Source organism: Phaenicophaeus curvirostris, chromosome 23 (genome assembly GCF_032191515.1).
Source record: "Phaenicophaeus curvirostris isolate KB17595 chromosome 23, BPBGC_Pcur_1.0, whole genome shotgun sequence".
Lineage (NCBI taxonomy): Eukaryota > Metazoa > Chordata > Aves > Cuculiformes > Cuculidae > Phaenicophaeus > Phaenicophaeus curvirostris.
Window position 1 is genome coordinate 3,361,249 of NC_091414.1, and position 22,179 is coordinate 3,383,427.

The 22,179-nt window shown below is 50.8% G+C and overlaps 1 protein-coding gene across 1 annotated transcript; it reads left to right on the forward strand.

Annotated features, from left to right (window-relative positions):
• Positions 1–635: 635 nt before the first annotated feature.
• Positions 636–21,801, forward strand: YTHDF2 (YTH N6-methyladenosine RNA binding protein F2). Its single transcript, XM_069875362.1, has 5 exons — positions 636–898; positions 1,090–1,114; positions 2,314–2,393; positions 6,368–7,945; positions 20,856–21,801. The coding sequence occupies exons 1-5, from the start codon at positions 872–874 to the stop codon at positions 20,877–20,879; spliced, it is 1,734 nt and encodes a 577-aa protein (XP_069731463.1). The 5' UTR covers positions 636–871; the 3' UTR covers positions 20,880–21,801.
• Positions 21,802–22,179: the final 378 nt, after the last annotated feature.

Here is a 22,179-nt window from a genome sequence, read left to right on the forward strand (position 1 = left end):
TGAGAACTTATGGATTTTTGGATCAAGGATCCTGGGACCCCATGGATATTTGGACCAGGGATGTTGAGACCCCATGGATTTTGGATCAGGGATGCTGGGAGACGATCCCTTGGCTTTGGATCGGGGATCCCCAGCCCTCCGTGCCCTGCGCCCTTTGCTCCGTGTCCCCGTATGGGCAGCCCCTTGACTGGGGCGCAATGGGATCCTTGTGCAGATCCCCCCTCCTTGCTCCAGCTCTTCCCTGCACCCCCCCTGCCTGCTTCACCCCCCTCTTAGCTGGGAAAGGGGCAGGATCTGGGCTCACATCCCCTCCCAGCCCCTGGGAAACCCATGATCTTGGGGTCCTGCCCAGGGAGGGGGTTGAGTCCCCTTCCCTGGAGGGGTTTAAGGGACGGGTGGACGAGGCGCTGAGGGACGTGGGTTAGTGATTGATGGGAATGGTTGGACTCGATGATCCTGTGGGTCTTTTCCAACCTGGTGATTCTGTGATTCCATGATTTAGGGCATGGCAGTGCCTGGCCCTTTAAGAGGCCCCCCCAATCCCTCCTGCGCTCCTGCGCCCGGCCGAGCGGGGGCGCTGCTCCCTCCCGCTCCTCCTCCTGCCCAGCATGCACCGCGCCCCCCCCCTTCCACCTCCCTCCTGCTTATTTCCCCTCCCCTCGGGCCCCCCTCCCACCGCCATTGTGCCTCGCGTGGGCGCGAGGCGGCGGGCCCGGGCCATAGAGGCGGGCCGGAAGGAGAGGCGAGGGGGGGTGGCTAGAGCGTCGCCCCAGCCAAGCAGCAGCCGCGGGCGAGTCGGAGTCCGCCAGGCAGCCGCGCCGCGCCCGCGCCCCGCACAAAGCCGCCGCCCCGCCCCGCCCGCCGCCGAGCCATGTCGGCCAGCAGCCTCCTGGAGCAGGTAGGAGCACCCCCCCCACCCCCTACCTCCCGCACGCCGTCCCCCGCTTCCCCTTCTGGCGGTGCCCGGGCCGGGCCGCAAGGCGAGGCCGCGGGTTGGGGCCTAGCGGGGCTGAGGCCTCGCCCCCGCCTCGGGGCCCGCCCCGCGCCCCTCTGACTCACCGCTCTGCCTCTCTCCCCATGCCGCGCCAGAGACCCAAGGGCCAAGGCAACAAAGGTGAGAGACCGGGAATGGGGGGGGACTTGGGAATGGGGGGGCTAAGAACTGGGGGGGGGGATGCTGGGGAAGGATGGGGCCAAGAATGATGGGGAGACCTGGAAAGGGGGGAGGAATCCCGGGAAAGGATGAGGCCAAGAAAGGTGGAGAGTCCCAGGAAAGGAAGGGGCTAGGAAAGGTGGGGAACTTCGGAAAGGATGGGGTCAAGAATTGGAGGGGGGATCCTGGGAAAGGATGGGGCCAAGAAAGGTGGGGGAGGTTGGGAAAGGAGGGGGCCGGGAAAGGTGGGGAACTTGGGAAAAGATGGGGCCAAGAATCGGAGTGGGGGATCCCGGGGAAAGGGGAGGGATTCCGGGAAAGGATGGGGCCAGGAAAGGTGGAGGATCCCAGAAAAGGTGAGGGATTCTGGGAAAGGATGGGGTCAAGAATGGAGAGGAGACCGGGAAAGGAAACGGTCAGGAAAGGTGGGGAACTTGGGAAAGGATGGGGCCAAGAACAGGGGGGATCCTGGGAAAGGATGGGGTCCAGAATGGGGGGGAACCCTGGGAAATGGAAACCCTGGGAAAATATGGGCTCAAGAAAAGATGGGGATCCCGGGAAAGGATGGGGTCAAAAAATATGAGGATCCTGGGGAAGGAGGGTGAGAAGAAAAGGGGAGGAAATGAAGGAAGTTGGGGATCTTAGGAAAAGATGGGGCCAAGAAGGGGGGGCATCTGGGGTAAGGACGGGGCTGAGAAAGATGGGTGGACAGGGAAAAGGGGAAATCCTGGGAGAGGATGGGGCCAAGAAAGGGAGGGGACCTGGGAAAGTTGGGGATCTTGGGAGAGGGTCAGGAAAGGGAAGAGGTGGGAAAGGAGGAGATCCCACTAGGGGAGGAACAGGATGGGAATGGGGGGGACCTGGCAGCAGGGATGGGGAGTATCGCCACCAGAATTCCCTGGGCCTGTCCTCGTGTCCATGAGCCTTCACGGGATGGAGGGAAAACAAACGGGTGTCTGTGAAAGCCCTCGTTGCTCTGGGGCTGGGGGAAGTTGACAGGGAAAAGGTGTTGGTGTGGCAGAAAGGTGTTTTTCCCCTCTCTAAGAACTGGGGGTGATGTGTTATAACCAGCAGGGGGTGGTTCTGCTGTAACCTTAAAGATGGGAAGTGTTGGAATTCACCGGCAGAGCCCTTTCTGAAACTCTGCATCTCTTCCTCAGTGCAAAACGGATCCGTACATCAGAAAGATGGGTTAAACGACGATGACTTTGAGCCCTACCTGAGTCCCCAGGCCCGGCCGGTGAGTATGAATCCCTTCTGGGAGCCTGGTGACTTCCCGCTGCTCACTAGCGGAGGCGAGTTCCGCATCCTTGTCTTCCCGCATCTCCTGCTTCCTGCAGCTCGATGGGTGCCAGCTTTCTTACAGCAACACGCTGTTCTATACGTGCCTTTCTCCAGGCACAAAACACTCAATGCCATTAGGCTGCGGTGGATGAGGTATCGAGGTTTTAGCAGCTTTTTTGGAGCTGTAAGGGCTTCCTGCAGTTGGGGCTCAGCTCACTTTTTTTTTTTCAGCGTAACTGCCTTGAAGTCGCTAGTTCTGCTCTTTCAGTTTTACTGTTACGGCCTCGTTTCCTTACTGGTTTCTGGTTCTTTGCGCTGGCTGAGGAGACGTGCTATGCCACATTGTGAAATCCTTCTGCAGGATCCTATTGGTGTTCTTATCATGCCACCAAGTGGACTGGAAACACGTGTCATGGGGTTTACTCTGTTTTTTCACCCCCAAACCCCCCCCAGAACGTACACGTGATAAAGGCTGCTTAGTAGAGGTTGAGCTGGAGAGCTTGTGACCAGCTCCTGGAAGTCAGTCTGCCAAATACTTTTCCTCTTCACTTTCTATTTAAGATTAGCTCCACTGTTAACTGTTTTTTGTTTGTTTTCCTTAATGAGTGGTAGGAGGGTGACACGTAACAGATGGAGAGCAGCTGATTAGATGGTACGAGTAAGCATTACAGATAAACACCTGTAGCAGCACTGGAGCAGTTAGTTTATTCTCTTGGCTTCTATTCTCTCTCCAGTTGTGATTAGTAAAAAGAAGCTGTTCTGTTTTTCCTTTTTTTGTGTGTTTTTTGATCACTTTTACCAGTCTGTGTGTGGCTTTTTTTCATATATAATGGTGCTGCATGGGTTCTTTTGGATCACAAGAGTGGGTTTCTGTCTTGGTTAAATCTTCAACAAGTCTTTTCCTGCTTTGTGCTAAAGTGATGAAGCCAAATATTCTTTAAGCTGTTCCATAATCTTAAGGATTCAAGCCATCCATTAAGATAACTGCCTGCATTCAGCTCCCTGAAAAGCTACAAGCCTGAATTCCACCTGTGTAAGGCGAGAGAGTATGATTATGTTCTCAAGTCTTAAATGAAATGAGCTGTTTTCCTAGTAGCTCTCATTGTGGGGTTCTTCTGTCCCAGAAACTACCATCACCAGTTTCCAGCCTCCTTCTGAACGCGGATGTTTACTCCAAACCATATTTTTATTTAAATCTCCTAAAGAGAATGGTGATTGCTGTATTAGGGGCAACGTGATATTTTGCCCTACTTTGCATGTTTGATGAAGAACCTCTGAATGTTTTGTTTCTTTTTGTGTGTGTCAGTGGTAAAAATACCCTTTAAAATCAGGAAATGAGGTGGAGCAGAGCCACTGCTCTAGAAATTCAGCAGGAGTGAGGTAAAACTGCTGTCTGAACTTTGAATGAAACCTTAGGGTGACTTTATCTCAAGTTTCTCACCGTGCCATGTTGCTTGTCAGCTGTGATCTGTATTCTGATGCTTTGTAGAACAGAAAACCAAACCCCGGGGCTCAATTTGGAGAGGCCTGTGGTTCTGCTGAGCCAACTGGCCAGGCTCAAAAGCACAAAGGTATGAAAGCATGCACGGCTTTTCTGCAGATGGGAAAGGGAGCTGCAGATACGAGTCTGAAAAAGGAATTAAAATGCAGCCCACTAGTTTCTGAAAGAGCTTCACGAGCTCTGCAGGCAAGTAGGAGGTTACCAAGTTGCAAAGTTTCGTGGCTCCTCATTCAGGTGCTGAGATCTCAGCTGTCGCCATTACTACCTTGTCAGCCTGGTAAGTGAGCTTACTCTGTATTTTAAAGCTCAGATGCATAGTGATTCCTCAGCAGTGTAAAAAACAGAAGCTCAACAGCAGCAGTGAGTACGCTGAAACCTTGGTTTTAGGCTTGGGGTGAAGAGGAAGGGTGAATTTGAGGAAATAACTGCAAAAAGGCTTGGTCATTGGAGAGAATTAAAAGCAGCTGAAGTTTTATTTGCATGCTAGCTGGTAACGGCATCAGTTGTGTGAGTGCAGGGTAGCAGAGTGCGGTGCTGTGGGAGCAGAGCTCTGGGTGTTGGGGTAGAGGGCTTGTATTCAGCCTGTTAAATACATTCCGTGCTGCTCCTCAAAGTTAGTGGATACTCTAGCCTACTACAGACTGTTAAAATATCTTGTGGTCCTCTCCACACCGTGTAACAGCACATCAGAAAAGGGTTTGGGGTGAAAAGAGGATGGATTTTAATCTGACAGTGGTGTGAGAAGCCTACAGAGAGGTAACGGTTTGGATCTGGGCTGCCACTTTTATGTTCTGTAAAACCTAATTTATAGGAGAGTGTGTTGTTACTCTTAAAATTGAGGGGGTTGTCTTTAGAAGAGACTTTGTTTCAAAATAATAGGGGTTGTCTTGAAGTTCCGTTTTTCGCCTTATAGATCATGTCAGCATTGGTGCTTCTGAACAGGCTGGGCCCTAGGGATTGTTTATTGGCTTGAGCTTAGCAGGATGGAGTTCCTTGAGTGGTGGAGCTGCACCTGCGATAAGAGTTAGCTTTGTTATTAACTTGCTTTTGGGACCCCTTCTTGGTGGAAACAGGCTGGAGAGGCTGTCCCTGGGTTTTTGTGTGTTCACACCATGCAGAACCACTGGAAGCTTTTCTGTGTTGCATCCAATGGAATGAATCTGCACCCTTAACACTATTTTCAGTGATCTCTGTTAACTAAGGCTGGGTTGACCCCAAACCTCTTGCTTCCCTGTTACCTCAATGGAAGGTGGAGAGGCAAATGAGCTCTTCCTAGAGGGTGCCAGAGCCATCTGGAGAGCCTCCATGGGCTCCAGCATGGCATTAAGTCCTCCGGGAGCTGCGCTTGGCACAAGAAAACGTGATTCAATGAAAAATGGAGTAGAGCCTGCTGCAAGCCAAGCTTTTAAAGAGGACCAGAACCTCCCTTTCATCCACGTGTGCAGGAGGCTGGCTGCACACAGGTCAAATTACCGGGCAATCACATCCATTAGCCCAGGTTTAACCGCTCCCTGGAGGGGGCACGGGTCTGAATGCAAAAGGACAGATGTTTTTCATGTAAGCAAATCCTGGTGGTGGCTGAGAGTTCCCTAATTGTAAAATTAGGCACTTGCTTTTGTAACCTAAAGGCTACTTGGGTGTTAAAAGGGAAACCAACTCATGGAGCAGCTTTTTTCCATCTCTGAAGCCTTCTTGCTTGTGCTGCTGCTGTCACATGCCATAAAAGGCTCCTATTGAAACCATATTGATTACTTCCCATTTCCAGGTATTTTTTAGTATGTGCCTGCAGCACCGGAGCAGCTTGTGTTTTCAGGATGAGGCTTTAAATCCATGTTCGTTTGCACGTTCTTGGGATATTTTGAGCTCTGAAATGTTAAATTGTAGGCATGAAGCTATTTTCATTGGTAATAAGCTTGAAGGGAGGGACTCGGGAAGGCAATTGGGGACATTCATGATTTTGGCAGCACGCTTCCACCATCTTTTTTTACTCCATATTCTACTTCTCTCAAGTCCTTTCCCCAAATTACCCCTCAAAGAGCAAAATTAAGACAGATGGATACGTTACCCAGGCAAGAAAAGCTCTCTTTGGTAGTAGCTACAAGAAGGAGATGATAATGCTGGGATGCTGGATAAGGTATGGTTTTTATGGCCAGAGCTGGGGCTTGGGGTGGCCTGGTGTCTAATCCCACATCAGGAACACGGCACAGGGAGCTTGCTAAACCTTTGTGTTTAATCTTTCTGGCAGCGGAACAGTTTTTGGAGTGCTCCTAACAAAGGAAGTGTTTCAAGGCTGGGCCTGTTTGCCTGCCCAGCCCTAAGGTGGGGAGGGGTGGGGCACGGGAAGCTTGAGGTGGCTTTGATTCCTCCTTCCTTGGAATCTGTTCCGCTCGTTCTAACTATTCAGTGCTTATTTTTGTTCACGTTTTCAGAACAATGCCTACACTGCGATGTCCGATTCCTACCTACCCAACTACTACAGTCCCTCCATCGGATTCTCCTACTCCTTGGGCGAAGCCGCCTGGTCCACAGGAGGAGACCCCCCCATGCCCTACCTGACCTCTTACGGACAGCTCAGCAACGGGGAGCCCCATTTCCTCCCAGACGCCATGTTCGGGCAGCCGGGGGCCCTGGGCAGCACTCCATTTCTCGGGCAGCATGGCTTTAACTTCTTTCCAAGCGGGATTGACTTTTCAGCTTGGGGGAATAACAGTTCTCAGGGACAATCCACTCAAAGCTCTGGCTACAGCAGCAATTACGCTTATGCCCCCAGCTCGCTGGGCGGAGCCATGATCGATGGGCAGTCGGCCTTCGCTAACGAGACTCTCAACAAGGCCCCTGGCATGAACACCATTGACCAAGGGATGGCAGCTCTGAAACTGGGCAGCACGGATGTCGCAAGCAGCGTGCCGAAAGTTGTTGGTTCGGCTGTTGGTAGCGGATCCATTACCAGTAATATTGTGGCATCTAACAGCTTGCCTCCAGCTACCATCGCTCCTCCGAAGCCGACCTCCTGGGCTGACATCGCTAGCAAACCGGCTAAGCAGCAGCCCAAGCTGAAGACCAAGAATGGCATTGCAGGTTCAAGTCTTCCGCCGCCTCCCATAAAACATAACATGGATATTGGAACTTGGGATAACAAAGGGCCGGTGGCGAAAGCCCCGGCGCAGGCCTTAGTTCCGAATATGGGCCAGCAGCCGGCCCAGGTGTCCCCGCAGCCCGTGGGCCAGCAGATCAATACCAGCCCGCCGGTGGCCCAGGCCTCCAGCGGGCAGCAGCCCCAACCGCTGCCGCCACCGCCGGCCCAGCTGCCTGTGCCGCAGCCCGCGGCTCAGCCCACCCGCTGGGTTGCCCCTCGCAATCGCGGCAGCGGGTTTGGGCAAAACGGAGTGGATGGTAACGGAGTGGGACAGTCTCAGGCCAGTTCTGGTTCTGCTCCTTCGGAGCCGCACCCGGTCTTGGAGAAGTTGAGATCTATCAACAACTACAACCCCAAGGATTTTGACTGGAACCCAAAACACGGCCGGGTTTTCATCATTAAGAGTTACTCTGAGGACGATATCCACCGTTCCATTAAATATAACATCTGGTGCAGTACAGAGCACGGCAACAAGAGACTGGATGCCGCCTATCGCTCCATGAACGGGAAGGGCCCCGTTTACTTACTGTTCAGTGTCAACGGTAGCGGTCACTTCTGTGGAGTCGCAGAAATGAAATCTGCTGTGGACTATAACACGTGTGCGGGTGTGTGGTCCCAGGACAAGTGGAAGGGACGTTTTGATGTCAGGTGGATTTTTGTGAAGGACGTTCCTAACAGCCAGCTCCGGCACATCCGCCTAGAGAACAACGAGAATAAACCAGTGACCAACTCCAGGGACACTCAGGAGGTGCCTCTGGAAAAGGCTAAGCAGGTGTTGAAAATCATTGCCACCTACAAGCACACCACCTCCATCTTCGATGACTTCTCACACTATGAGAAACGCCAAGAGGAGGAGGAAAATGTTAAAAAGGTAACGTGTCCGTCTGTCTGGGCCGAGTCCTGTGGGGCAGGAGATTGAGGAGGCTGCCTCGTGCTGGACTAAGTCCAGGGCTGGGCAGTGTGGGCTCCTGAGTGAGCTCTGTGGGCATCAGGCCGCTGCTTGGCTAGTGACGTCCTCACATGTGGAACCAGCTTTGGGTGGGAAAGGGCGCAGAGGAGGCTCACCCAGGCCCTGCCTCCAGTCGGCTGCCCTTGGGCTGGCTCTAACCCTGCCTTCCCTCAGGGCTGTGCTCTAAACAAGATTGATTCCTGGGCCATTGTCAGCTCCTGGGTTGGAACAGGATAAAGCAGGAGATGAGTGGGAGCTTGGGAAGTTGTTAGGAAACAGAGCTGCGTCTTTGAACCGCTGCCTAATCCACCTCCTGCCCCAGGCAGGGTCAGTGTGACAGATGTTTCCCACCACTTGTTAAACCTTCAGGAACGGCGGTTCCTGTTCCTCCACAGGCAATCTATTCCTACGCTTAATTATCCTTCCTGTTAGAAGGCTTTGTCTAGTGCCCACCCTAAATCTCCGCAGTGTGGATCTGAGGACTGGGTTGTTCCGTTCCCCTGGGCAGCAAGGGCTGCTGGAGGGCCTGTTCCTCGTGTGAGCACTGCCTGGCAGCGTGGCACCTGAGCTGCACTCCAAGCCTGCTGTCATTTTGATATCGTTAACGGAAGAATCGCTAATTGAAAGTTCTGCCCAACCTCTGTGAGGGAACACAGTGACTAGTGGGCCTGGAATCTCACTTGGGTGCAGCTGTGCTGGTCACCCGTGGCCGACCTTCCCCACAATGGGAGTCTTGCTCCCGTTTGATCAAAACAGTAATTACAAATTAGCGTTAGCACAACTTCCTGGTAGCTTGCCAAGCTTTCTGGTGATCTCTTTAGTTTCAGCGGTGGAGAATTTTTCCATCCAGAAATTGCAGAATTGAATCAGGAGCTGCAATTGCTCCCTGTGACTGGGGCTTTAAATTTGTTATATATTTCACTTTGAGCGTTGTCTGTATCGATAGCATTAGAAAGGGTCGTGATTTCAAACTGGTTCCCTAGCACTTCCAGTGCTTGCAGAAGCTCTGGAAGGGAGGAATGTTTTGCAAGGTGTGGAGGTGGAAACTATTTGTGTGAGAACCTGAATATTGTGTGACTTTGCATCCTAAAATTGTTCTGCTTCCTGCCTTGAAGTGGGATATTTTTCTTTTCCTAACTGAGGGTTTGGATGCAATTGAAAGTCTCATCTGTGTGGAATATCTTAGGAAGTGGGGCTTAAGGAGCAGGAGTTTGCAGTGGGAGAGGGACAGACCTCAGCACAGTGGGAGAGCACCAGGGAGAGGAGGAATGTTGCTGGAGGGTGGGTGGGGGAGGGATGGATGGATGAGAAGAGTTAATGCTGGGTCGGTGTAAGCAGGTGGCAAGGAATAGGAAGAGCAGCAGAGGGGGAAAGGCTGGGGGCAAGGCAAGGGACCGATGGTCTCTTCTGGGAAGCTGCTGTGTTTGCAGGTTGTTTGTGATATCTGAAAATCAGTAAGATAGTAAAAATGGGGCTTAGCAGTTTTCTTAAAACTGGAAACCATCTTTGTTCATCTTTCCAGTTGCATTTTAAAGTCTCCTCCCCTGTTTTCTCCCAGTTTTGGGGCTGTGCTAGCCTCTGAGGAGCAGAAATGGCAACCGATGGATACTCGGGGGTGCCCAGTCCTATCTCTGAACGATGTCAGAGCTGATCCAGAGCGATGCCCCAGTGCAGAAGCAGTTGGTTAGGAAAACACTTATTCTTTGGAAGGGAACTTAGTCATTTGTGCCTGGAATCCAGAGGCAAGGAGGGAGGTTTGTAGGTACACAGTTGGTGTTTGCTTTTTACCATCATCTCGCCCTTTGTTGCCTGCTCAGGGTCCCTGCCCTGTGATATCCGGCACGGAGGAAGTGACTTGGTCTTTCAGCAACAGTTTGTCCTCCTCGCTCGCTGACGCGGCCTTGACTGAGGTTTCTATAAACTGCTCTTTCATGGCTTCATTGAGAAGCAGTCGGTTTTGCTCAAGAAGGGTTTTTCCCCCCCCCGGGAGTGATGACGATGATTACCCTGGGACTGTAGGTGGCAAAAAAGCCCAAGCCACGCTCTGTCTGTCTTGAAGCAGTTCAGGTAATCACTTGTGTTAAAAAATAGATCAGAAACTGGAGCTGAGGTGCTGGAAAGCTGAAGTGCTGCTCTGACAGCAGCCAGCAACGCGGCTCCCTGCCAAGCTGCTGTTGTGTTGGGGAAATGTCGTTGCTACCAGCCCTTTGTCTCTGCCACCAGGCTTTGGATGGCAGCGATATGTTCTGCATTCCTGTTCCTTGAAGCTTAAATGTCTCAAGGCTTGGCTTGGTTTGAGCTTCTAGCAAGCTGCAGTCGTTTCCCTCAGCTTCCAGTGTGCCTGAATCTGTCTGATGTGCAGATTGATTCCTGCTTGCTGCCCAAGCAGAAGGACAAGTGCTTGTGAGAGTCTGGGAACTGTTGAATGTTCTTTTATACTTCTTATTGGTAGAGCTGCTTCTTCAGGATTCCTTAGAATAGTTTCAAGAAATCATATGGAAAATGCTTTGCTTGGTGTCAGTGCTATTTGTGGCTCAGGCTTGGGAACGCTGGAATCGTGCTCTTGCATGTCCCTTTCTGCTGCCTGTGCCCATCCTGCCCTCAGACTCATCTCCACTTCTTCCAAGAGTCTCACATTTCCCTACTAATCCAGTTTTTATAAGGTTTGTATGTTCTCTTGACCAAAAATGATGAAGCTGACTCCCGCCTGCTGTTGAGCAGCGCACGCTGTTTCTCTCAGTTGATTTCTAGGCCTTTTAAATCCTCTCTGTGTGTGTCTGTGCCCATGTATTTGCCAGTAATAAGGGAAACAGAAACCGCGCTGCTCGTCTGGGTGGTTTGGTGCTGGCAGTTTGACAGGAGTGCCCTGTTCTCATGACATCTTTGAGCCAGCACTACAAAGCACTTGGGGCGTTCTCACATATTTTTGATTGTGTTCTAGCTTTGTTTAAAGGCAGGAGCAAATTGGAAAGGGAAGCTTAGGTCTCGCTGGTGCTTTAATCCTTGCTGTCTGCTGCAAGGCAGAGACTTTGGTTCCTCATCTGTAAAACGGGAGCGGCTGGGAGCCGTTTCCCTGCAGGTACAGTGGAAGTGAGTGGTGGAAGGGGATTTGGAGCTGTTCTGAGGAGGTTCTGCACCTCTTGCAGGTACAGCCTTGAGTGGAGGAGTTGATTTCACCTCCTGTTCTTGCAGACTTTATCCCAACATGCTTGTTGCCGACTTAGTGTGGGCTGTCCAGGTTATCACCACCTTGCCTGGGGATTTCGGCTCCCAGGTGCAGGATACTCTGAGCTGATCATTCTTATAATAATTGCATTCATTGTGAACATACTAATGACTACAAATGAATGTCGTAAATTAATAAGAAGACTTTGTTCTTCCTTCAGCAGCTGGGTTGAAGTTGCATGTGTGTGGCTGGCTGCTTCCCTGGAGAGAACACGAGGGGTTTCATGTGCGAGCAGGGAGCGTGTAAGGTGTCAGAGCAGTGGCTGCTGCTTTTTTTCATTCTCAAAAGTTCTGGGTGAGTTGCTGACATGAGGTTAATGGCTCCTGACACAGGCACTGTGTTTCAGGTTACTTTAATAAAGTACGTTTCCTTAGAAGCTAAGTATTTGCCAGCTGTTTGTTCTGTGAGAGCACCAGGGTATGGTCCTGCTCTGTTCCCTGGATTTTCTGTCCGGTGCAGCAGTGCAGAGGGTCACAAGATGTTGCTGGAAGATGATGAGGATCCCAAGGGAGTAGTTAAAGCACATTGATTTGTGAGCCCTGTATGTATGCAATGCATCCAAAATAGCTTTGTGCACAGTGTTCCTTACTTGTTCTTAAGGAATATTTAATTCTCTAACAGTTTGCTGTCTCGAAGAAGCCGCTTTCTTCTCTTCTGTCTCCTGTAAAGTGCTATGTGACAGGTATTCATTTAGGAAGCTTGTTCTGTGCTCTGCAATGGCTTTTGCCACAATTGTTGGAGCCCTCTTGTTCTCCTGGATGTTCTTGTTTGTACCTGATGGTAATTGCACTGTCTTATGGCTTTGTCAGTTAATAAACCAGTTCCGTAACGATGCAAAACACTGGGCGCTTGCCGATTGAAGCAGTGCTGTCCTGCTTTTGCTGTCAAGTTCCCCGGCACAGTCTCCGTTAGCGAGGTTCATCGTCATCCCACTGGTGGCAGGGATAGAGCAGATTGTTGCGCCTTCCAGGGACCGACTGCCCCGTGTGAGGCTTTCTAATTGTGTGTAAGTCGTGTCACGGTGCATCTGAGCAGTGAATAATGCAGTGTCTGGGTTTTATAAGCTGTTCTTCAGCAAGAACATGGAAATTAAGACTGCATTTCTGGTTCTGTCTTGTTAGAACTTTTTTATTAAAGGGACAGTGCAAAAGGGTTCCTTTTTTTTTTTGTGGTGAACTGCAGAGGTTTTTCTTGTCGTGTCATACAAGTGTGGAAGATTAGATAAAACCTACCTAAAGCTCTGTTTTGAGTTTCTAGTCTTTAGGAGAAAAGAAACCACACTGGTTTAGTTTCCTTCCCTGTGTGTACACGGGGAAGGCTCTGCTCTCTTGGCTGTTATTTGTCTTTTGCCATCTCCTATAAAGTGACTTGAGAGACTTTCCCATCATCATCTGTGAATCTTCAGAGGTTATGGAGACCTGGTCATCCTGCAGCAAACCAGCCTGACCAGGGGTTCAGCCAACTTGAATGCTGTGTCCATGGTACATTTAAAGGGGTAAAAAAAGGATAAAATATAGCAGTATTCAGTTTTTTTGTGGTCCTTTTCCAGTGGGAATAAAATGTGGGGCATGCAAAGGGCTGCGGGGAGTGGAACGTTGGCTCTTTCACTTCAGCTTGTGAATTCAGCTCTTCATGGTTGACAGAAGTACGCAAATAGATCTCCTGTTGTCCTTTCATAATGTGGAATATTGTGTGTTTTTCCTGTAGCGTGAAGTATTTCTTCTGCCTTATTCGGGTTGGAGGCAGCATTGTAGCCTCAAACACAAGAACAACTGCAGTGAGTCAGACCATAAGCCTCTCTAGTCCAGTGCTGCATCCCATGTGGCTGCGAGGTCTTCAGAGTCAACAGATGCCTAGAGAGATGCTGCTCGAGCGTCCTCGTTCTCTTTTTCCAAGTAAAAAGCTCTGTGTGCAGCTAACTGTAACACAGTCAAGAGAAAATGCAGTACAAGCACATCTTTGTCCATCTCTGAAGGTTTTCCTTGCCTTTAAAAATCTGCAGCTCAGGAATTTATGTGACCCAGGGGGATATGTCTGTCTTTAAGGGCTCGTGGTTTATTTTCTTGCCCAAGATGTTGATGCATTCCTTGAGCATCCTCAGGATCCTGCAGCAGCAAGTTCCTTAGCTTCATTACGTGTTGTGTAAAGCAAGATATCCTTTGGATTTGCTTCGAGTCTGCCTGGTGTGATGCTCCCCAGCTCTTGTGCTGGAAGAGGTGTTGAGCAGTTGATTTCAGCATGTGCTCTGCTATTGCAATTGTCTCTCCCAGGCTTGAGAGCTGGAGCGTGTTGGCTCTGCAGGTGGAAACCCTCCTGCCCTTTTTTTTTTAATCCCTGCTGCTCTTCTCTGAGCCTTCTCCTCTCTTCTGTGGAGATGGAGAGGAGCAGACCTGCACACTGCTCAGGCCAAGGGTGCAGCCTGGAGTATAGAGAAGTGTAATGATGTGTTCTGAAGGGTGTTTGATGTTCTTCATGGTGGGCGCTTTCCTAGAGCTGCAGATCATTGTGCTGTACTCGTGTTTCCAACTGAGCAGTTTGGAGCCTGTCATCTTGGAGTCAGGACAGTGCTTTTTATCCACGTGCGTCGCTGCATTTACCTATACCAGGTGGACCAAACTCGCTGCTATATTCAGATGCTGCTTCTCACCAAGTCCTCCATTTCTTTGCAGACAGCTGCTATTTATTACCCTAAATAGCTTTGTATCAGTGAACTCGGTCACATTATGATTTGCTCCTTTCTGTAGATCTTGTATGTATATATGGAGCCACAAATTCCAGTGAAGCTCCACTGGTTTCTTCTACACAAGATCTTTCAGCCCTTGGCACTGTGCTTGCGCGGTGTGATGGGACAGCACAGAGGCATCGTTAGCCCTGCAGTAGCAAGGATTTTGGGACGCTAAAGCAGGGTCCCTCCTTTTCTAGAGAATCGTGTGGCACTGGTGGTCAGGTGCCAGTACTGATGGTGTGAGCTGTGGTTTAAGTAATGAAACACATTTCACGTAAACTCAAGTGAGAAGGAACTCCAGTGTGTTATCTGGTGCAGATAACTCCGGTGCCATGCTTGGAGTGAGTCTCTGGTAAAGGCAATTTAACACTCTTTTCTTAAACTTCCACATTATTCGCGTTACTTTTCTCCATGCTATTAAGTTTCCTGACTTCCCTGCTTTGTTAGGATTTCAGTGTGGATGGAAGGGTCAAAGCCAAGTGCCGTGCTCCATCATGGGGGGATGGAGCTGCCCAAACGGGAACCGTTGGTGTGCTTAAAGCGGCAAACTGCAAAAAGAGACGTGGCAAACCTCATCCCTTGTAGTGACAGGGAGGAGTAAAGACTCCCTGCTGTAAGACAAAGAGGATTTTATTTTCCATCCTAATGACTTGAAAGAACTTATGCCATTGTTATTTCTCTTGTGCTCCAAAGCCAGCCAGTCCAGTTCCAACCCTCGCTGGGAGCCCAGTCATCCTAGCATAGAAAGGCACTGGGAGTCCTCCCAGGCTGCTCCGCGTTGCTTTTCGCTCTAAATATTCATCTATATTCCTTCTGTTTCCTGCAGGAGTTTTGCCCTGTGGGACGAGGCTCTCTGTGGGAGGGTAATTTATAATGGTTTTGGGAATTGGGCCACATTATTCATGCAATCAATGTGATGTTTAAGCACACAGAGGCTTGTTCTTTGCAATTGGTTGCATCAGTTTTAAAGCTGCCTTGAAAGATGCTAGGCAACAGCCGTGCCTGCCCCAATCAAGGACCACCTCGCTTGTATAAAACCCATGGCAGAGGGAATGGCCTTCCACTGTCTGTGTCCTTAGCAGCCTTGAGCTGCTTGTTTGGACAGGGAAATTCAGTAATGCGTGTGGGCACCACGGTGTTTGTTCCCTGATGGGAAGGCGTGTTTTGGCTTACAGCTCTACCTGAAGCATTGTGTCTTGCTGTTCCTTATTTATTCTCCGTGACTTCATCTCCTCCTGATGAAACAGCAAGGTGATGGGCGTGCAGCAACGCTGCAACACGCTCGGGTTTCGAGAGGAGACCAGAGCTTCCGAACTGCCTGGCTGTGTGTGTGCAGCGTGACAGTGGGGGACACCGGAGCTTCATGTCACCCTCTGGATTCCAGGGGCAAAGCGAGACTCCCAGGGGCCGAGCAGGCACGGCTGTAGCCCTGCTTGGCTCCTGTCGCTTCAGCGATGCCACTTTGTCTGCTTTTGGGATCTGTGGATACGTGGGTTTGCTCTGTTAGGTTTTGATCTTGAAAACAAAAGCCAAAGAGCCACTTTGATTTGCATGTCTCTTGTCTTCATTCTTGGTGGTGAGCTCTGTTACGGGAGAAGGATGAAAATGTCTGACTGTAACCAGATCACAGTATCCGATTTTTATCCCTTTGCCTTGGTGAGGCAGACTAGGATGTGGCTTTTCTCTGTAACTGATGACTTTCTGATGCTGACAACAGGAGAACCTCCGGTTTGGTGTGTAGATCAGTTAGGACTGGAGATTGTTCATGGAGAACATGAAGTGCTGCCTTGTCCATCGTTTGTGCTGCCTGTGTCTGTGCCTTGAGCTGATCCCTCTGGGAAGTCTGTGCTGGACACCTCTGAGGCAACAAAGACATGGGTGCATGGAGGACCCTGGGTGTTGTTTGCTAGGATTGCATCCAATATGCAGTGGATGATGATGTTGGGAGGAGAATTCAGATGGCAAAACACAGCATCATTGCAGCAGGTGCCGTAGGCTGGGCCAGGCTGCTGAATGTCCGATGAGCAAGAGTTGCCTGTGTGTGTCTTCAGGCCAGCGTGTGGTTGCTGAGTGTCTTGGCCCTTTGGGGAATGATGCTGGGCTAGAGTAGTCCACAGTGGTGGTGAAGTGTTCTCTCCGTTGTGGGCGCTTACTGAGCAAGCGATGGTTTTGCTTGTACAGCCTTCTCGGTTTGACGCGGAGCCTGTTTCCTGGCCTGCCTGGTGTCTTCAGGCTGCTGCACTCGGCTTCAGGTCAGATGGGTCCGAGTAAACTGGTTTCATAGAATCAAGGAATGGTTCGGAAAGGACCTCAGAGCCCACCCAGTTCTGCTCCCCCTGCCCTGGGCAGGGACACCTCCCACTGGATCAGGGGCTCCAAGCCCCATCCAACCTGGCCTTGAACCCCTCCAGGGATGAGGCAGCCACCCCTGCTCTGGGCAACCTGGGCCAGGGCCTCCCCAGCCTCACAGCAGAATATTTCTTCCTAAGATCTCATCTCAATCTCCCCTCTTTCAGCTGAAAACTGTTCTGTCTCATCCTATCCCTGCCCTCCCTGATCCACAGCCCCTCCCCAGCTTTCCCGGAGCCCCTTTAAGTACTGGAAGCTACTCTAAGCTCTCCCCAGAGCCTTTTCTTCTCTAGGCTGAACAGCTCTCAGTCATGTGTGCTGCACAGCTGAGAGCTCTCCTCCTGGTTTTCTCCAGGCCTTCCCTGTGAGTGTTGTCTTCTATTTCCCAACCTGTAGTGAGGCAGTGACACCCTTCCCCCTGCTGGAGGAGTGCTGAGGTTGAACCTTGGTTGTTAATCAAGGTTAGAGCCTCTGAGCAAACGTGCAGCATTATCATCTGTTGTCATCGTTCCTCTACAAACTCTTGAGCTCCCCACAGTGTGACGAGATAACGTAATCTCTCATCCATCGGCCTTCTCCACCGGCTCCGATAGCTGCTGTTATCAGGACTCTGCTTGTGACACTGCTGCGATGGCTGAAATGGGAGGATTGGAGCGGGCTCCTGCTTACACACGCTCTCCCCGTCTGAGCTTAGTGTCTCTGAGCGCCGCCAGCCCAGGGTTGCGCTCGCAGTGCTGTGGGGGTGTTAACGCTTGATGTCAGCGATTGTGTGCGTCATTCTAGTCACCGGTGTAACGTTTTGGGCTTCAGCAGGGCTGCGGTGCTCCTGCTCATGTTGAGGAGGAGTTTGATGGATGGAGAGAGGAGTCCGAGCTGGTTTCTTGTTCTCACTCTTCCCATGTGAATCAATAAGGCGTGGCCCAGGTCTAAGAGAAGTGCAGCCAAAGAAAATAAACCACTGGGATGGAATCCCTTTGCCCTGCAGGGAATGTAGGTGGAGCAGAGCCCAGCCGGTGTGTGCAGGCGCTGCTCTGCCTTCTCCTTGGCTGTCCCCTGCTGGGTGGGCTGTGGGTTGCACCATCCCTGTGATTGTGGGACAGGATGATCCAGGAAGGATGAGCGTTCGCATGCAACATCTGTGAGCTGCTGCTGTGATGAGAGTGCTCACCTGTAACCCAAGGGCCAAGCTGCGTTCATGGGATCTGCTGCAGTTGGGCTGGTAAATTTGATGGTGTAAAAAATCCTTCGGGCTCTGGCTACCTGCCTTTCCCAGGAGGAGATGCAAGAGCCTGGCTGTGAATCTCCTGGAGAAGAGCAAGAAGAGCAGTATTGGAATCAGTGGAGAGCTATTTGTTCCCTGGTAGCCGTGCCCTTGGCCGGGTAGAGCTCCTGGCTGGCTGTCCCTGCGTCTCCCTGTCTCAGTCAGCCCTCGCGAGCCCACAGCAAGGCAGAATTGGATGTCACACTGCATTTTTCCATAGCAGACTCCTTAGGCCGCTGTTTGCAATGCCTGTGGAGGAGAGCAATGGGACATCTGCTCCAGCCTCTCTTTTGGAGGTGGTGCCTTCTGTTCTGGCTCACGGGGATTCTGAGGAGGGGTCACTTCTGCACCCAGGCTCCTGCTTCTTGCTCCTCATTGTCTACGTGCTGGCTTTGGGAGCAGCTTCACCTTTGCAGCAGGGAGGAGAAGTCGCTAATCGGGATCCATCTGCTCAGCGAACGGGGCGATGCTCTCAGCAGGACTCTCTGGACTCTCCGCCACCGGCTGCAGCCGACCCAGGACACTTGGCTCAGCTGCTAACGAAGAAGGGGACAGCTGAACCTGGCAGCCAGCTTATCGCGTGCCTGCCTTCGGGAAGACGGAAGCTCAGGCAGTTGCAGCTCCTTCCCGAAGGAATGCGTCGTGTTGCCATCGGTCCTTGCTGAACACAAGGTGCTGGTTGCTGTGCCAGGAACAGGGCTTGGCACCTTCCTTGCCATTTGCGGCTTTCCCTGCAGCGCTTGTTCTGCTTCATGTTCAAGCCTGGCTCTGCTTCCCACCATCACAGGTTTTTTTCCTGTTGTGTAGTGGTGGTTTTCAGTGACAAATAGTACCTGCAGCAGAGTGGCACAGACTTACTGGAGGAGAGGAGAATTATATCGACTTCTGTGGGGCAAATATTCTTGAAGAGAAGGTGTCTTTGTCTAATCCCTCTCCCAGAAGGCAAACTGCATGATGTTGCACAGGGTTTTGTTGTCCAGCTCATGCAGAGGAGTTGGAGCTGAAGCCTCCTTGGACCACTGTTTGGAGCTGGATGTGAGGCCTCCCTTTTTGGGATGCTTTCTCAGAATAATGGTTATCCATGCTGTTAGCCTGGAATCGGAGCTTCTCACAGACAAGCAGTCCCTGGATTTACCACTGATGGCTGAGGGTGTTTCTTCAAGCAACCTGTGTGTTCTGGCAGAGGTTGCACCCTCCCTGTGCCTGCGAGCTGCTGAGGGGCCTCTGCTCACCAGATCAGCTTGGGGGAAGGGGAGAGGGGCAGAGCAGGGGATTCACAGGGAAGCATCTTGGTCTGAGACAACCAGGTATCAGTTTCAGAGCCCTAACAGCGTCCCTTCTCTCCAAGTGAACACAAGGGAGAGCCAGGGTTTTCTTGCTCTGCCAGCGGGCACCTCCTGTAGGTGCCGCTTTGTGGTGGAGACGGGTTTGGCTTCACTTGAGACTGGCTGAGATGGTGATTAACTCACTCCACTGCTGAGCCTGGGAGCTGGAGCCAAAACCCCATTGTGCCTTTCGCACGAGAGGCTGTGGGGCCTTGCCTATGCTCAGAGAAGATGCAGTTAAGAGGGAGGGAGGAGCGTCAGCCAAGAGCCCTTTAGCTGTTGACAGGTTTTATTTTTGAGCTGGTGTCATATGGTCTGGGAAGAGCACTTTGAATGTGGGTTGGGCAGCATCCCTTAACCCTTTGGGATAGTCCTGACCCGCTCCTGCGCAAAGCTTCCCTGTTAAACCCAGACAAAACCCAGGAGAGATTGGTGTGTGGTGCTGCCTGTTCAGCTTGGTGCAAATGTTTGTCTGGGCAGTGTGTTCCTTCTCTGCTGGAAGAGAGAGGTAGGTGAATGCCAAGGGATGGCAGCAGTCAGTGAGAAATCATTGCTAACCTATTGGTTTTGAGTGAGATGCTGTCAGAAGGCTTCAGAGTTACCGGAAACGTGTTTTGCTGGTGTCAGTGGGCTATTTCAGCCCCTGTAGACTGAGGCAAAGGTCAGTACTCCTTAGGTTTGAGCTGCAGGTGGCTCTGGTGCTCACAGTGAGCTCAGGTGAAGCTGCAGGTCTGTGCAGCACCCAGGGAGCTGGGCTGTCTTGCTCCTGTGGGTGGGCTTTGATGTCTGTTCTTGCTTCCCTTTTCTTCTCTCTACTGCAGGGACGCTCTCTGACCCCTGCCAGCACTCCTAGTTCTGCTCTCAGAGCTTGGCTTTGCCCCAGGGCTGCTTCCCAGCCTGGAGCTGGCTGGGATGTCACGGGTGCTGTGGTCCCTGCCCAGAAGAATCATAGAATAGTTTGGATTGGAAGGGACCTTAAAGATTATCCAGTTCCACACCCCGTGCCATGGGTGGGGACACCTCTCACTGGATCAGGAGCTCCAAGCCCCATCCAACCTGGCCTTGAACACCTCCAGGGATGGGGCAGCCACAACTTCCTTGGGCAACCTGTTCCAGTGTCTCACCCCTCTCATGGTGAAGAAATTCTTCCTTATGTCTAGTCTAAATCTGCCTCTCTCCAGTTTATCCCCATTGCCCCTCATCCTATCACCCCAAGCCTTTGTAAACAGCCCCTCCCCAGCTTTCTTGTAGCTCCTCCAGGTACTGGAAGCTGCTCTAACGTCTCCTGGGAGCCTTCTCTTCTCCAGGCTGAACAACCCCAACTCTCTCAGCCTGTTCTCGCATGGGAGGTTCTCCAGCCCTCGGATCATCTTTGTAGCCTCCTCTGCCAGGAGCTTTGTCACCCCTAATCCCAACCCTCATTGCCTGCAGCCGCAAACTTCACCTGTCACCCAGACTTGCTTGTTTCCCCTTTTTTCCACCAATTCTTCCTTAGTGTTTTTTTTTTTCATAGCTTTTAATTTTTTCCTGTTTCTCTATGCTGTTAAACCTCTAGCCTGGTGATGTCTGTCCTGGGGAGAGCCTGTAACTCCCCTGAAAGGTGCTGCTGTGGGAAAGAGAGAGGAGGTGCTGAGGGACTTGGTTTAGTATTTGATAGGAATGGTTGGACTCGATGATCCGATGGGTCTTTTCCAACCTGGTGATTCTATGATTCTATGAAAGGGAGCAGAGCTGTGCTGTCAACAGCCCTCGTTAGGGGGAAATGTGATGAGCTGGTGGATCCAGGCAGTGGAACAGATCATGTGAGCTGTACGCTGCTGCAGAACCTCCCCTGCCAACAGAAACCTCCTCGTGTGGGACATGTGGAGCCACGTGTCGACAGGCTGATGTGTAAAAGCTGTGAAGGAAATCGTTCCCTGCTAACCCACTGTGCTCTTCTTTTCCAGGAACGTCAAGGCCGTGTCAAGTAAAAGGCCATTCCTCCCACAGAGACTGCAGCAGAGATCGCATCCTGGCTGTCCTTCAGAGAAAGAAAGAAGGAGCAAAAAATATCCTGGAGAGAATTAGGACTTTTTTTTTTTCTTAATTTCATTGACTTCAAAAAGACTCTTGACAAACTTGCAGTTTAAAAAAAAAAAAAGTATTGGAATTTCACGAGACATAGGACTTAAAAAAACAAAAACAAAAAAAAATTCCCTTCTAGGTAGAGTATAGGTAAAAACTGTTCCCTTTCTTTTGGCTTTGGTTGTGATTTCAGAGCATACGCTTTGTTTTTTGTCTTTTTACTATGTTTTTTTGGATTTTAAAGTCCGTAAGTGGCATATGCCTTTTTTTTCTCTAATTTTTAAACCCTGCCGCTTCCCTCCCTTCCGCCCCCTTGCGCCTCCTTCCCCTGGTTTTGACATTTGCACTTGGAACACCCGAGTTGTAACATCCACCACGGAAAGTGGAGGACCCTTTTCTTTTTCTTTCCCCCATCCTGACCTGGAAGAGGAGGAATTCTACGAGGCATTTGGGCTTTTGCCCTAAGAAGAGTTGAAGAGAAATTGTCCACAAGGTTGTGTCTTGAAGGTGGTTCATTTTTTCTCTGACCCTTTGTTACTCAAAAGTCAAGTACTAGGAGTCCTAAGAAACGTTCTGTTCTTGTGCATTATACGGATTTACTGATTAAGTCTGGATTAATTTGAAAGCTGAGAACAGTGGTAAAAAAAGAAAAACTTGTTTTGTTTACAGGAAAATGAATTTTGGACAAAAAAAAAAAAAGAAATATTGTAAAATGTGTAGTGAATATGTTTCTTCAGTTTCTTGTTAAGCCAATGAGGAATGGGCGTTGCCTTTCTTTTCACCATTAATCACTTCTCAATAATAAACGTGAGATCCTGTTGAGCATCACTGTTGTCTGCCCCTCCCTCTGCAGCACTGCCCGCTCTCTCACGCTCCTCGTCCTTTCCCCTCTGCACAGAGGGATTAATACCTTAAATTAACGATTGAAGCGAGGTGCTGCGGTCCATCTCCAGGCATCCTCAGCTCCATCCTGGCTCATTCCCAGCATGCTGGGATTGATTTTGCTCTGTGGCATTGGCAGAGCCCCTGCTTGCCCTCCCCAGGGTGAGACAAGCAGTGTTTCTTTGCTTTTTTTTTTTTTTTTTCTCCATGTTTCAAGGGATTATCCAGCTGCTTCCACGTGGGTGTGAAACGCAGGCACCCACTTGCATCCCACATCATCTCCCTCGAGGTCAAGGAATCAAAAATCCAGGTTTTTCTACTTCT